Below are 13,673 nucleotides of genomic sequence, written 5' to 3' on the forward strand. Positions count from 1 at the left end.
TTATTCTTTTGCCCTCCATGCCCCTTCAGTTTGGACCCTGCCATATGCAAATCGGTCTTGACCCTGCTCCAGTAGGAACAGTCCAGTCCAAACAAGCAACCCACGACTGGTTCCACCCTCATTAGAATCAAATGTATGCAGCAAATTATCACTGTTCTCTGTGATTTCGTATGTCATTTGTTTGATCCAACTCAGTAGTAGTAATCCATAAAAGTCCTGATGTAACATGCGCTGGGAGAGAGGTTCAAAGGCTCTCTTCTGAAACAATTATAGTCAACTGATGGAAGACCTCGCCAAATAATTTTCCCTCTGAAAATACTCAAATCCAGTACCTCAGTAGCACAGTTTAAGATGGTTGTCTTTCTTGTATTTATTTATTATGTCACACATTTTGTTGCAACTTAGAGAAAATTATTCTTGAAGCACAAGTTTCTTAAAACAAATTAGGCAATGTAACCTTTTATTGCATGATATTATACAGCCAAGAAACCATATTTAAATTGCAACCTGCAAATTTGAAATGCACATCACAGAATCACCATTGCTGTCACTATCATTGCTTGTACTACTAAACTGTAATCACACGTGACCCCAATCAGAGGAATTACTAAAGTCAGAAAAGTAGATTAATGCGCATGCCGCCCTCATCCCAAGGCCATTGTGCTTCCTTCAACCAGCTCAGCTTCGCTGCTGCTTTGATGGCATAAACGTGGCTCCAGGAGAGATCTGCAATGCCAGGTTATTCTAGAAAAAAATTACCAATTTATTATGAAACAATATATATAAATGTGAGATTTTTCTTTCATTTTCTAGGCTTGACAAACTTTCTATGAAGTGCATTCATTTCACTGATCCTGACAGCATTCATTAGGTGAATCATACATTTATTATAGTTCTTTATGGGGGAAAGAAGACAACTGGAAACTCCAGATATGTGTCCTATCCTGTATACGCCCAGCTTGCCCGACAGCTGCTGTCTAACTGTAATTTTAAAATAATCCCTCTTTTTTAATTACATTTGTCCATGCAGAGAGTTGGGTTACTGTTAAGGCACATAGACAGTTATTTAATAACAGTTGCACATGTGCTCCTGTTACTACAATTGTGGGTTGTATCCAAAGATTTTAATAATGAGAAACAAATCGATGCAATGCTCCCTGTCACTTTGCACCACACAATCACCAGCATAAAACCTTAGTAAATGACCCCCATAGTTTACTGTGCAAGGCACAGTGGAAGCAAACAATCTTATCCCTGCACATGACCTGGTTGACAGCAGTACCTAGCTTTGAGTTTGGTAACTCTTTGTGAATAGTGGTTCATCCAGCATGTTCTTCATTTCATAATGCACTGAAACTTCAGTGTTGGATTCATCAAGGAACCAGGAATAATGCGTATCCACCATTAAATCACTTTTCACATACCTGACGTCTAGTGCACCAGATAAGTATTCTAGGGCTTCAGGAAATCAGAATTAACAGGGCAGTCGTTCCTCTGCTGCTCTATTCCACTGTGAGCTCAATTCGCAGTCAACTGCCTTTTTTTTTTATTTGAATTTCAGAGGGTATTGTGGTTATAAAATGTGGACTTACTCTTGCCTGGTGATAAGACAATTAATGGAATGACCAGCCATTTCTGTTACTTTGAGAATTATTTCCTATGATGAGTTTGATGATGTATTGAAATCTGATAGTGCCACAGTCAAAACTGTTTCTACCCATTCATGGTTTTTATGGCTTCAATGTCCAGTCACAGGCCAAGCTACTTGCATTACACTGAGGAGTAGAACCGATAGTCGACCCAAAGGGCCGCAGCTGCTGAAGGCTGGTGCAGAGGCGGAGGCACACATCCAATAGAGGCCACCATAAGTGAGTGAGGCAGCCGCTGTGGTATCCTGCAAATCACAGTCAATACACTGCACCCTGGAACAGAACCCATGTCTGCCGCATTCCCCTGACTGACACAGAAAACCAGCAGGTAAAGTACACAGCTTAGGTTGCATCTGGGGACAAGAAACTCTGTTACACCAAATTGAGAACCACACATTGTGAACTGAGTTGCTTTCCTGAGAACCTTCTGAAGTTTCTGCAAATGAGTCTAGTCCTTACCTGATACATTGTGGTGAGGGTTGTTTGGAACAATTTGTGAGCCATAGTACACGAGTCCCCAAGACATGAGTGGCAAACAACCTCAACCTCTGTAGTTTAGGCCCAGTAGCCCCTGTCACTGGTTTAACAAGAGCCAACATATGTGGATCCACTGCTTGTGTATGTGCTAGTGCTAATAGTGTTACATTTGTCTGTTGTGATCTGTACTTGTGTAAACTTCCAATAACAAATTCTAGTCCTGAAGAAGCTCTTTATGTAAGAGCGAAAAGCATTTGCTGTTTATTTGTTGTGTTGCTCAGGATTACTTTATCCAAATAAAGAGCATTACTCATTGAACCTTTCTCTCTAGAGCTTTCTGTGGAACTATGCAAACCTTTAAGAAATATTACAAGTTTATTTATGGCTACTAGGTGGTGCTCTCTTTATCATACTGTAGCACAACAATACAAAGCTCATTGCGTGCTAGTGTTGTACCTACCATCATTTTTGTGTTAAAAATCCTTCATTACGTTGTCATTTTTACACATAATCACAGTGCTTGGTCAAAGATTTTACGGTTTTAGGACCAGTGTAACATCTAAATAAAGCAATAAACAAATGAATTAGGATGCACTAACCATTCCTAGAGGGACTACATATCACAGACTTTTTTGTGGCCCCAAGAGGCGGCCATTTCCTACTGCACCTGCTCCCACTTGACCAGCCCAACAAGCGCTATAAAGCGCGAGGGGGCACTCCGCAGCGCGGGACGCTCTAACCATTGCTAGAGGGACTACATATCCGAAACTGCTTTGTGGCCCCAGGAGACAGCCATTTAATACAGCACCTGCGCCCACTTGATCAGACCAACGAGCGTTATAAAGTGAGAGGGGGCACTCCGCAGCACAGGCCGTGCCCCGGCAAAGCCTGGGTCAAGGGTCCAATTCTAACAACACTGTCCTAATGGTTAACATCCCTAAATTACATTTACCAGCCCAAAGGGAAGGGGGAGAATCTGTTCGAAATACGGCGATCTATTGGATTTACCATGTGAGGGGCTGCTATTCCATAATAAGCAAGGACATAATCGACGCAGTTAGAAGGCCAGATCCTGACACCTGTTTTGACACGATTGAGCTGACACTTAGGGACAGGAGCTTGGTTGATAATTTAGTGGCCTTAGATGCAAGTACAAGCTCACCAGGGTACTCCCACATTCAGTTTAAGTATCCCATGTTCCCCAGTGTCACTGGACCAGGTTCACCAACCACTCAGCAGGCAACTCTTCTACCTTAGATGAGAAGGACTGACTCAGAGTACCATCTGTAATCCCTGCTGATTTACCATCAGTCCCAAACGATATAACTATCCCTGGTTTGACTGCTTCTTCTACTGCTGACTTTAGAAACACCCTCCCTCCCCTTTTGGACAGACCCCACCTACCTACTCAGGACCAATTGGTTGATTGTGAAAATACCGTTACTGAGGGGAAGACAAGGATAGCATTCTGGAATATGGCAGGCTTACTTTCTAAGGTGGTAATAGTAGATTTGTGTGATTTTGTTAATAGCTTTACTGTAGCCTGTGTACAAGAAACATGGGCAGTAAACCCAATCCATCTCAATGGTTTTAGAACCTATCATACCTCAGCGGAACCATCAAACCCAGAGAGAACAAAGGGGGGGGGGGGATCTGTACCTAAGTATCAAACACACTGAGGGCATCTAGTATAAATTAGCTGGGACCGCAACCCTACCATCAGATTCTGACTCTGCTGAAAAGGGATGTAGAAGACCTCAGGGACAGGAAATTCCAGGATTTGGTATTCCTATGGGGGGAGAATTTAATACTGAAGTTTGCAGTAGGGGCTCAGAGAAGATTTGCGGTTGGAGTGAAAGGGGGAACGCTGGGTACTCACATTTTACGCACTCCATCTTTGGGGAGCAATTGAATGAACTTATATTTAGCACTGACCGTGCATTCTGTAACGCGATTTGCTGCCCTCCAATACCATTTGCAACTACATTCAATGTTCAAGGAAAAAACTCAGTGATAGACTACATATTTGTCACAAATAGACACGTCGCAAGGGTTGGAAATGTTATCACCGACCCACTTGCATGCAGGGATCACTACCCTCTGAGTATAGATTTGGATGTGGCATCAAGGGATTTTTTGTATCCCAAGCACCACTCCCCAACTATTGCATGATGGGTGTTATGGACATTAACAAACTCATTGGGTATACCCTGAGCTGTTCAAAGATTGACCCCCAAAGGTTTTTAAAGAAAGTGGATTTGTGGATGTACGCAGGCTTTCGAAAGTTGTCTAGATGCGGGTTCTGACACCGAGGATATCATTGAGCGTTTTCAAAATATTGCTGGGGACATGAAGGCAGGACTTGTGGTTACAGGTAGGGACAGTAGCAACAACAGGAGGAGAGGGTGGTTTGATGAACCTTGTACCAAGGCCCAAAGCTTGCTGAAATTAGTCCTACACAAACGGCCACGCTGTGTAAATGAAGTCAGGGCTGCTAGGAAAAACTATAAGTATGTTTTAATGCAGAGGAAAGCAGTTTTAAAGAAGGAATTATGGGACAAATTGCATGAAGCAAGCATTCGTAAGGACCCGCAGCTTTTTGGCGAGTAATTCATTCGCCCTATCTCCAGTCTGACTCCGGACCACGCCTTGAAATGGCCATTAGGAAGGGAAACTGGATTACCCACTTCTCAACCATTTATTCCAAACCTACCGACAGGTTAAGGCTGACAGTAGACGATGCGACCGACAACGACTCTTTTGCTCCTGTTATTTTCCCAATCAAGCTTGCATTTACCTTGGATGAGATCATTACTGCCCTAAACGCAAGTAAAGCCCACAAGGCACCGGGTCAGATTTCATCCCTGTAGATCTGTTTAAAGTCAACACGACCCTCTGGGGGCCACTGCTTACTCAAGTCCTGAATGCATGTTGTCAAGTTGGCCTATTGAGTTCTTGGAGGGAATCAATTATTGTCCTAATTTTTAAAAAGAGAGATAGACACAATCCCACCTGTTATTCTTCCTATCTCTCTCCTAGATTCGATACTGAACGTGGCAGGTCGCGTTATCTTGAACAGACTGCAAGAATGGGCCCAGGAGAAGAATGTCTTATCGGACTTACAGTATGGGTTCCGGGAGGGAGTAGGAGCCGTGGAACAGGGTCTGAACCTAAGCATGCTGATTGAGAAATGCTCCACCATCAAACAAGGGAGATTGTACTTGGTCTTTGTTGGTTTAATTGCTGTTTTGACTGCGTAATTCATAGTAAATTGTGGGCAGTCATGGGGAACATGGGGGTGGACCAACTGATCATACAATTTCTCAGGGAAACATATCATTGGTGCAGCGCCAAAGTGAGATATGGTCTAATGGGTGAATGCACCCAGCCTTTTAGTACAGAGAGGGGTGTAAGGCAAGGTTGTGTTTGGGCACCCTTCCTCTTCTGCGTATACATTAATAGTCTGGGTAATGTATTATCCGCTAACTGTAACAACCTGCCCCAAATAGGGTCCCGGACCCCCCCTTGCACTGCAACAGTTACTAACATGCTTTGTGTCCTGTATGGAGGAACTGGGGCTGTGAGTTAATAAAAGCAAAACATTTGCTATGAGGTGTGGGAAAGTGATACTGAAAACCCCCAGCCTCATGATAAAAGATACTAGAATTGATTACGTTACATCCTTTTCCTATCTGGGGATCATATTCGACGTAAAGGGAACATGGCAGATGCTAATTAGAACCAGAGGGCTACACTTTCAGAAAACTGTTGCAGCCTTGCGCAACTTTTCTTGCAAGGTTGGAAAGAAACCCCATAGGGCGATATTAACAGTGTACAAGGACAAATGTATGTCAACAGCCATGTATCGGGCAGGCCTTTGGGAGCATGTAAATCATGACTCCCCGCAGCTGATAGAGAATGCCTTCCTCAAGTATCTTCTCTCTCTCCCACAGAGTAGTCCATCATATGTATGCTACTCAGAACTAGGGGTCCTGCTCGTTTCAAACCTAGTTAAAATTCAACAGGTTCTGCTAGGGCATGAGATATGGACTTCTGAGTACACCAAGCTGAACCAAGAGATTATAGGGGATTGTCTTAGGTCCTCTCATGTAGGAAGAGTACAATGGTTGGGATACTTAAAAAACTGTATGTGTGATCTGGGACATCCAGATTATTATTATAAACCAGAAACACTACGAGCTGCCACAAGAAAAAACATTTATAAGAACTAAGTATCTCTGCTGAACAGCTTAAGCCAAGTGTTCTTAAAAAACAGTTGATCTTAACCTCACCTGGCATGCAACTATACCTAAAGGAGGTGAGCAATGAACAGCACAGATTTGTTCTAACCTGGTTTAGGCTAGATTTTTGTCCACCATTTGGTGTGTTTTTCAACCACAAATGACTGGTCAAGGCCTATGGCTAAATGCCCACGCAATATGGCTACTGAGCAATGTACTTTCCATACGGTTCTATTCTGTACATTGTATAATTCGCCAAGAAAGATATTTTTGCTGCCATTATTGAGATCCATGAACTTGATACAATGTCGACCAGCTTATGTGTTTTTACAGTCTTTGCCAACCATATGTACTTGCAACATCATGTCTAAATTTTCACAGGGATTAATGCATTTTATCAATGACTGAGAGGCCGATTCTATTTGTATAGCCGTATGAGACCTGTTGGGTGATTTTAAATATTTTATTACTGTTTTTATTTTTGTGCTTTTATGATTTTATTTTGAACAGAATATATCCTCACATGTTTCATAACTTTTCTCTTTTCAGCTTTTAACTACAAAATCTTGTATTTTACTGTTTTATATGGCCCTATCGCCATGTATTCTACTTGAGTCTTAAGTGCTTTTTTAATGTTTTGTTTGTGGTTAATGTATTGCTCTTGTTTTATTTATGTATGCTTTTATGACAACATCTGCCAAATAAAGCTTAATTGAATTGAATTGAATTGACTTGTCAACCTTTTGAAGGGCTTTCCACTGTGCGGCACATTTTTGGTAACTTTTGATCCGTTTGAGAGAGAAATACATTTTTTGTTAACATCTGTTCATTGTGTAGCAGATGATGGATTATGTGGCAAAGGCGGCAAAGGCTGCAAATCAATAAATTGCTGGAAATGCTGTGCCAGCCTAATCTCTTAAATCTATTGTCCCTGCCTGTAGGGTACCAGTTCACTATCCATACTGCACCAGTGCCGTATATCTGGCACACCAATGCTATATCCTGACACACCAGTGCCTAATACATATTAGAGAAATATCGTAAGGGTGCATGGAGGATGACTGTAGCCTAATGTGGGCATGGGCTCCTCACATCACACCTTGAGGTGGGGGCAACAAATTAACTGCTTCCTGCCGCTAGCTCAAAGTGAGTGTGACACACACCCTGCTATAAAAAAATCATGTAAAATATATATATAATATGTTTTAAAGTGGTCAGTCATGAGAGGAGAAGTCACTCCTTGTGCTCATATCATGCACTGTCCAGTAGACGTTCCACATGGCCTGCTCACTGGCAAGGATGTGGAAGTTGGGGGTAATCCTGGTCTGGTCTGAATGATTGCAATAATTTGCGTGTTTTTGCTTTCCTGGGGCTGTATTAAAGAAGTGCCTTGGGGGCGCAATGGGCATGTACGCCTGCTTTGCTCACCCCTGGGTAATTTTAGTATTACAGAAGGGCCGCCGATACTCGTTTAGCCCCTTCTGTAATACAGGTAGCGCTGGTGCACATATAGGCGGTCATTCACCGCCATGCGGTCACCGCCATTTGGCCGCTCTGCGGTCAAAAGACCGCGGAGGCCATTCTGGCTTTCCCGCTGGGCCGGCGGGCGCCCGCCAAATGAGCGCCCGCCGGCCCAGCGAGAAAGGCCCTGCAACATAGAAGCTGGCTCCGAATGCAGTTGCACCCGTCGCGATTTTCACTGTCTGCTATGCAGACAGTGAAAATCCTGCTGGGGCCCTGTTAGGGGGCCCCTGCACTGCCCATGGGGCCCCACGACACCCATTCCCGCCATCCTGTTCCTGGCGGTAAAAACCGCCAGAAACAGGGTGGCGGGAAGGGGGTCGGAATCTCCATGGCGGCGCTGCTTGCAGCGCCGCCGTGGAGATTCAGCCCAGACAGGGGAAATCCGACGGGAAACCGCCGGATCCCCTTTTCTGACCGCGGCTTTACCGCCGCGGTCAGAATGGGCAGGGAAGCACCACCAGCCTGTTGGCGGTGCTTCCGTGGTCATCCACCCTGGCGGTCGATGACCGCCAGGGTTGGAATGACCCCCATAGTGCCTCATTTGCACGGAGTCACATAATGATTAAAGCAAGATAATGCCTACTTTCTAAAAGTGGCATTTTCAAACTAGCAATCTAAAAACCAACTTCACCACAATATGTATTTTTAAATTGTGAGTTCTGAAACCCCAAACTCAATATTTCCCTCTGCTCTCAAAGGGAATCTGCACTTTAAGGATATTTAAAAGCAGCCCCCATGTTAACCTATGAGAGAGATAGTCCTTGCGCAGTGAAAATCTAATTTGGCAGTATTTCACTGTTAGGACATGTAAAACAGTTATGACATTTAATGATAGTACATGTCCCACCTTTAACATACACTGCACCCTGGGGCTACCTAGGGCCTTCCTCAGGGGTGCCTTACATTTATAAAAAGGGAAGGTTTAGGACTGGCAAGTGGTTACACTTGCCAAGTCGAATGGGCAAAACTGCACACACAGACTCTGCAGTGGCAGGCCTGAGCCATGTTTACAGGGCTACTAATGTGGGTGGCACAACCAGTGCTGAAGGCCCACTAGTAGCATTTGATTTACAGGCCCTGGCCACCTCTAGTGCACTGCTCTAGGGACTTGCTAGTAAATTAAATATGGCAATCATGGAAAAGCCAATAACACATACAGTTTACACAGGAGCACTTGCATTTTACCACTGGTCAGCAGTGGTAAAGTGCCCTGTCGTAGGCTGGCCGATATCAAGTACACAAGACTGATTGTGTCTTGGGGTAAGTGAGATTTTTTTTTGTTCTACAGAGTACTTTATGGTGAGTAAGTCCATGGTAGTTGGTTTCAGATGTCTCTTCCCGTCTTGGTGGACTAATCTCGTCTTCTTCTTTCTGTTTTCTCCATAGGCCTCTCGGGAAGCATGTGGGGATAGAAGAAGAATAGGCACGGTAAGTGTTTGAGTAAATCACTCTCTTTTCCTTTCTTCTCTCTCTCTCTCTCCTAGTTTCTTATTTCTGCTCTTTTCTTTTCCTTTTCCTGTCTTCCGCTCTTTTCTCCTCTTCTCTTACTAGCTCTTTCTCTCGTTCTTCCTTAGCCCTGGGTTCTGCTCTTTCCTTACTTCTCCTGTCTTCTGTCCTTTCTCAGATTTGTCTGTTTGGGCTTTTCTTCTGGCCGTTTACTCTCTTTATTTCCTGTATACCTTTCCTCTTTCTCTTTTCCTCAGGCTCTTGAGCCTTCTCTTTTTTTTACATTGTGGTTTTCTCTCTTTCTTCCTTTCTGCCGGTGGCTGACCCTGTTTATTTCATAACAGTCGCCTGTTTAATGCACACAGTGTTTCCCCGTTCTTGCCTTACCACCTCTTTCAGTATACCGCCCGCCCAGTGCCTGTGCTCGTGCTCTTGCTCTCTCCCCCCTCCCGACCTCCCGACCTCCCTACCCATCCCCAGCCCCGTACCTGGCTTGGCCACGCTTCTCCTGAAGCGTGGCTGGTCCTAGGCGTTTGCTTCCCGGGGCTGGCGGTCTTCGTCCCGGGTTGGGACCGTGATGATTCTTTGTTCCGGTCAGGCTCTGTCCTTGGGGATTCCCGACGATCTTAGGCGACTCCTCTTCACCTGGATCTTCTCGAGTCTTCGGGTTCGATCCTCTGACGCTTCCTGGAAGTCTCCTTTCCGGCCATTCGCGCTTCCTGTGAACTCCGTGACCTCGCCTTTTACGTCCCCAGGGACCCACGGGTATAGTTCCGAACCAATAGGATGGGTGGACCTCGTGGACACTTCCGGGTCATCCCAAGCAGAAGCAGCACCGGTCGCAATTGTGTGCGGGTCGGATCGGTCCGACCCGTCACATGCCCAGAGTACCAAAAACAGCAAAAAGAGAGCCCAGCACACAGTCAAATCATGGAAAACAGAGGCAAAAAAGACAGGGGAGACCACGCCAAGGATGCCAGGTCTAACACAGTGTATACTGTGTGGTCTGATTTTTGTTTTATAAATGGACCTTTCCTTTGCTTCTTGTCTCTCTGTTCCTTTTTTTCTTTAATTTCCTCCTATTACAGTAAAAGACAGGGGTGGCCCCTCCGCTAGGGCGTAGGAGCGCCACCCCACTGCTGCAAGAAGAAAAATAAAGTGATAATAAAAGTTTTTTATTATCACTTAATTTTCATGGCAGGTTATTGTTTGCAAGAAAGTATTTTCAATAAAGTTTTATACAATAAAAAAGCAACATAATCCTATTAGAAGTCGATGCAGAGCTCATGACCATTTTAAGATGGGTGTTCAATTTCAGATTACTATTAAGTAAGACTCCTAAATATTTATCTAGATCAGCTACCTCTACGTTTGTGTATCTCATCTACCACATATATGTGCACTTCGATTGATCCATAAGGAAATTATTTTATGTTGAGCAAGACATTTTAAACAAGATATCTTTAGAAATAGCTTACTGGAGGCTCAGTTGGATTACTGAATAGTATCTTTAGAAACGACCCAGAATTGAGAGCTGTGTCGACTTTTGTCACTGCTTAATACTGCCTCTAAAATATTATATAAATTCTTGCTTCAACTGCTAGAGGACAAAGTAGCTACCCTGAATTTAATTCCATTTGATTAGAATTAGCACTGGATTAAGCACCTATCTGCACATAGTCACTTCGAAATGCAAAAAGATTTGTAATGAGAACTTATCTCTATGCTTTTGACTTTAAGGTGGTATTCAAGGTTATGGGTTGTGTTTGTGTTTGGGGAAAATGGGGGAAATCACTATAACTAGGTCGCTATTGGCCCTAATCACACTTTTCCCAAAAGACAATGGATCCAGATCCAAGTGAATGGTAGCAGTGGTATGGCAGGGCAAATCCCGATACATAGTGAGTTTCAGCAAGATTGTTCTAGCCTTGTTACTTTTTGCTCTCTTTTGAGCTAATCTTCCCTAAAGTCAAAAGCGCATGCCTTCCTTTCTATAGTGTTTGTTGGAGGTTCATGCCTTCCCTTCTGTAGTGTTTGTTGGAGGTGCATGTCTTCCCTTCTATAGTGTTTGTCGGAGGTGCAAGCCTTCCCTTCTGTAGTGTTTGTTGGAGGTGCATGTCTTCCCTTCTATAGTGTTTGTCGGAGGTGCAAGCCTTCCCTTCTATAGTGTTTGTTGGAGGTGCATGCCTTCCCTTCTGTAGTGTTTGTCAGAGGTGCATGCCTTCCCTTCTGTAGTGTTTGTTGAAGGTGCATGTCTTCCCTTCTATAGTGTTTGTCGGAGGTGCATGCCTTCTCTTCAGTAGTGTTTGTTGGAGGTGCATGCCTTCCCTTCTGTAGTGTTTGTTGGAGGTGCATGTCTTCCCTTCTATAGTGTTTGTTGGAGGTGCATGCCTTCTCTTCTGTAGTGTTTGTCAGAGGTGCATGCCTTCCCTTCTATAGTGTTTTTCGGAGGTGCATGCTTTCCCTTCTATAGTGTTTGTCGGAGGTGCATGCCTTCCTTCCCACAATGTTTGTCAATGGTGCATGCCTTCCCTTCCATAGTTTTTTTCAGAGGTGCATGCCTTCTCCCATAAAGTGTTTGTCAGAGATGCATGCCTTCCATCTTAAAGTGTTTGTCTGAGGTACATGCCTTCCCCACTAAAGTGTTTGTCAGAGGTGCATGCCTTCCCTCCTAAAGTGGTTGTTAGAGGTGCATGCTTTTCCTCCTAAAGGGTTTGTCAGAGGTGCATGCATTTGTTTCTATACTGTTTGTCAGAGGTGCATCCTTTCCCTCCTACCGTGTTTGTCAGAGGTGTACGCCTTGCCTTCTATAGTGTTTGTCAGAGGTGCATGCTTTCCCTGCTAAAGTGTTTGTCAGAGGTGCATGCATTCCCTTCTATACTGTTTGTCGGAAGTGCATCCTTTCCCTCCTACCGTGTTTGTCAGAGGTGTACGCCTTGCCTTCTATAGTGTTTGTCAGAGGTGCATGCATTCCCTTCTAAAGTGTTTGTCAGAGATGCATGCATTCCCTTCTACAGTGTTTGTCGGAGATGCATCCACTCTCTTCAAATGTGTTTGTCAGTGATGCATGCCTTCTCTCCTAAGGTGTTCTTCAGAGGTACATGCCTCCTCTCCTAAAGTGTTTGTCAGAGGTACATGCCTTCTCTCCTAAAGTGTTTGTCAGAGGTACATTCCTCCTCTCCTAAAGTGTCTGTCAGAGGTACATGCCTTATCTCCTAAAGTTTTTGTCAGAGGTTCATGCCTCCCCTCCCAAAATGATTGTCAGAGGTGTATACCTTGCCTCCTACAGTGATTGCCAGATACACACATTTCTTCCCAACATGATTGTCAGAGGTGTAGGCCTTGCCTCCAAAGTCATAAGTAAACATTTTATCATCTTAGTGGATGCAGTATATAGTTCAAGTATATAGTGCCTAAATGACTGCAGATCCAATTGGATAAACTGTTGTTATGTTATCTAAAGTTATGTTATGTTTAGCAGATTTTTAGAGTGCACTATCACCCAGGAGGGTATCCTGGAGCTGAGCAAGTGTGAGTCTAGCCACACCTCAGGCCTAGTGGGACTACTCAAAAAGCCAGGTCTTTAGCTTCTTGCAGAATCCAAGAAGTGAGGAAGAGGCACTTTTGTGTAGTGGCAGGTTGTTCAGCGCTTCAGGAGCAGTGTAGAAGGTTCGACCCCCAGATCTTGTTTTGTGCATGAGCAAGATTTGTGCAAGTAGGGGTCTGAATGTGCAGTGGTGTCTGGAACCTTTGTGAAAGCAGATGCGATTTCTGAGATATGCTGGGCCAGTACTATGTAGAGCCTTGCAAGTGTGGGTAAGTCTATGTATTGTTTGTTTGCATTTAAGGGTTCTTAGGTGGGGTTCTACAAAGGACTGTGGGGGATATTTACAAGAAAGTGGCACATTGTCCCGATGCTCCACTTTTCTTGCCCCACCCCTGTCCCACCTAACAACACCATGGTTGAGCTGCATTTAGAATACGGTGCACCATGGCAGTCGATAGGATAATAGTGTCAGCATCTTTGATGCTATTGTGGTGCTTTGCTGCACTGCACTATCCTGGCCTGGTTGCTGGCTGGTTCTATCCAGCCGGTCACCTCCAGACATTCAATCTACAAACCATGGGGGAGAGCCCTGTCGCTCTGGTTTGTAAAATAATACCCTTCCTGGGTGGAAGAGCTAACACCCCCTCCCTCTGGAATGTGCACTGCCCTGGTGGTGAGCTTCAAAGGGCTTACCACCTTTGAAACTTGGCCCCCAGGCCTGCTGCTAGCAGAAGATGGTTAGTCCCATTGCAAACCCCCACTTATTGCAGGAGCAAAGATGGGAAACCA

General features: G+C 44.4%; 1 protein-coding gene across 1 annotated transcript in view; it reads right to left on the reverse strand.

Moving 5' to 3' along the window:
• Window positions 1–429: 429 nt before the first annotated feature.
• The window catches only part of LOC138295218 (stewaprin-a-like), a 53,180-nt gene continuing 39,936 nt past the window's right edge, over window positions 430–13,673 (reverse strand). Inside the window, exon 3 of the mRNA XM_069233394.1 lies at window positions 430–744. Within this exon, the coding sequence (XP_069089495.1) occupies window positions 740–744 (5 nt within the window). The 3' untranslated portion in view covers window positions 430–739. The remainder of the gene's footprint in view (window positions 745–13,673) is intronic.

This window comes from Pleurodeles waltl, chromosome 5, assembly GCF_031143425.1.
Source record: "Pleurodeles waltl isolate 20211129_DDA chromosome 5, aPleWal1.hap1.20221129, whole genome shotgun sequence".
Lineage (NCBI taxonomy): Eukaryota > Metazoa > Chordata > Amphibia > Caudata > Salamandridae > Pleurodeles > Pleurodeles waltl.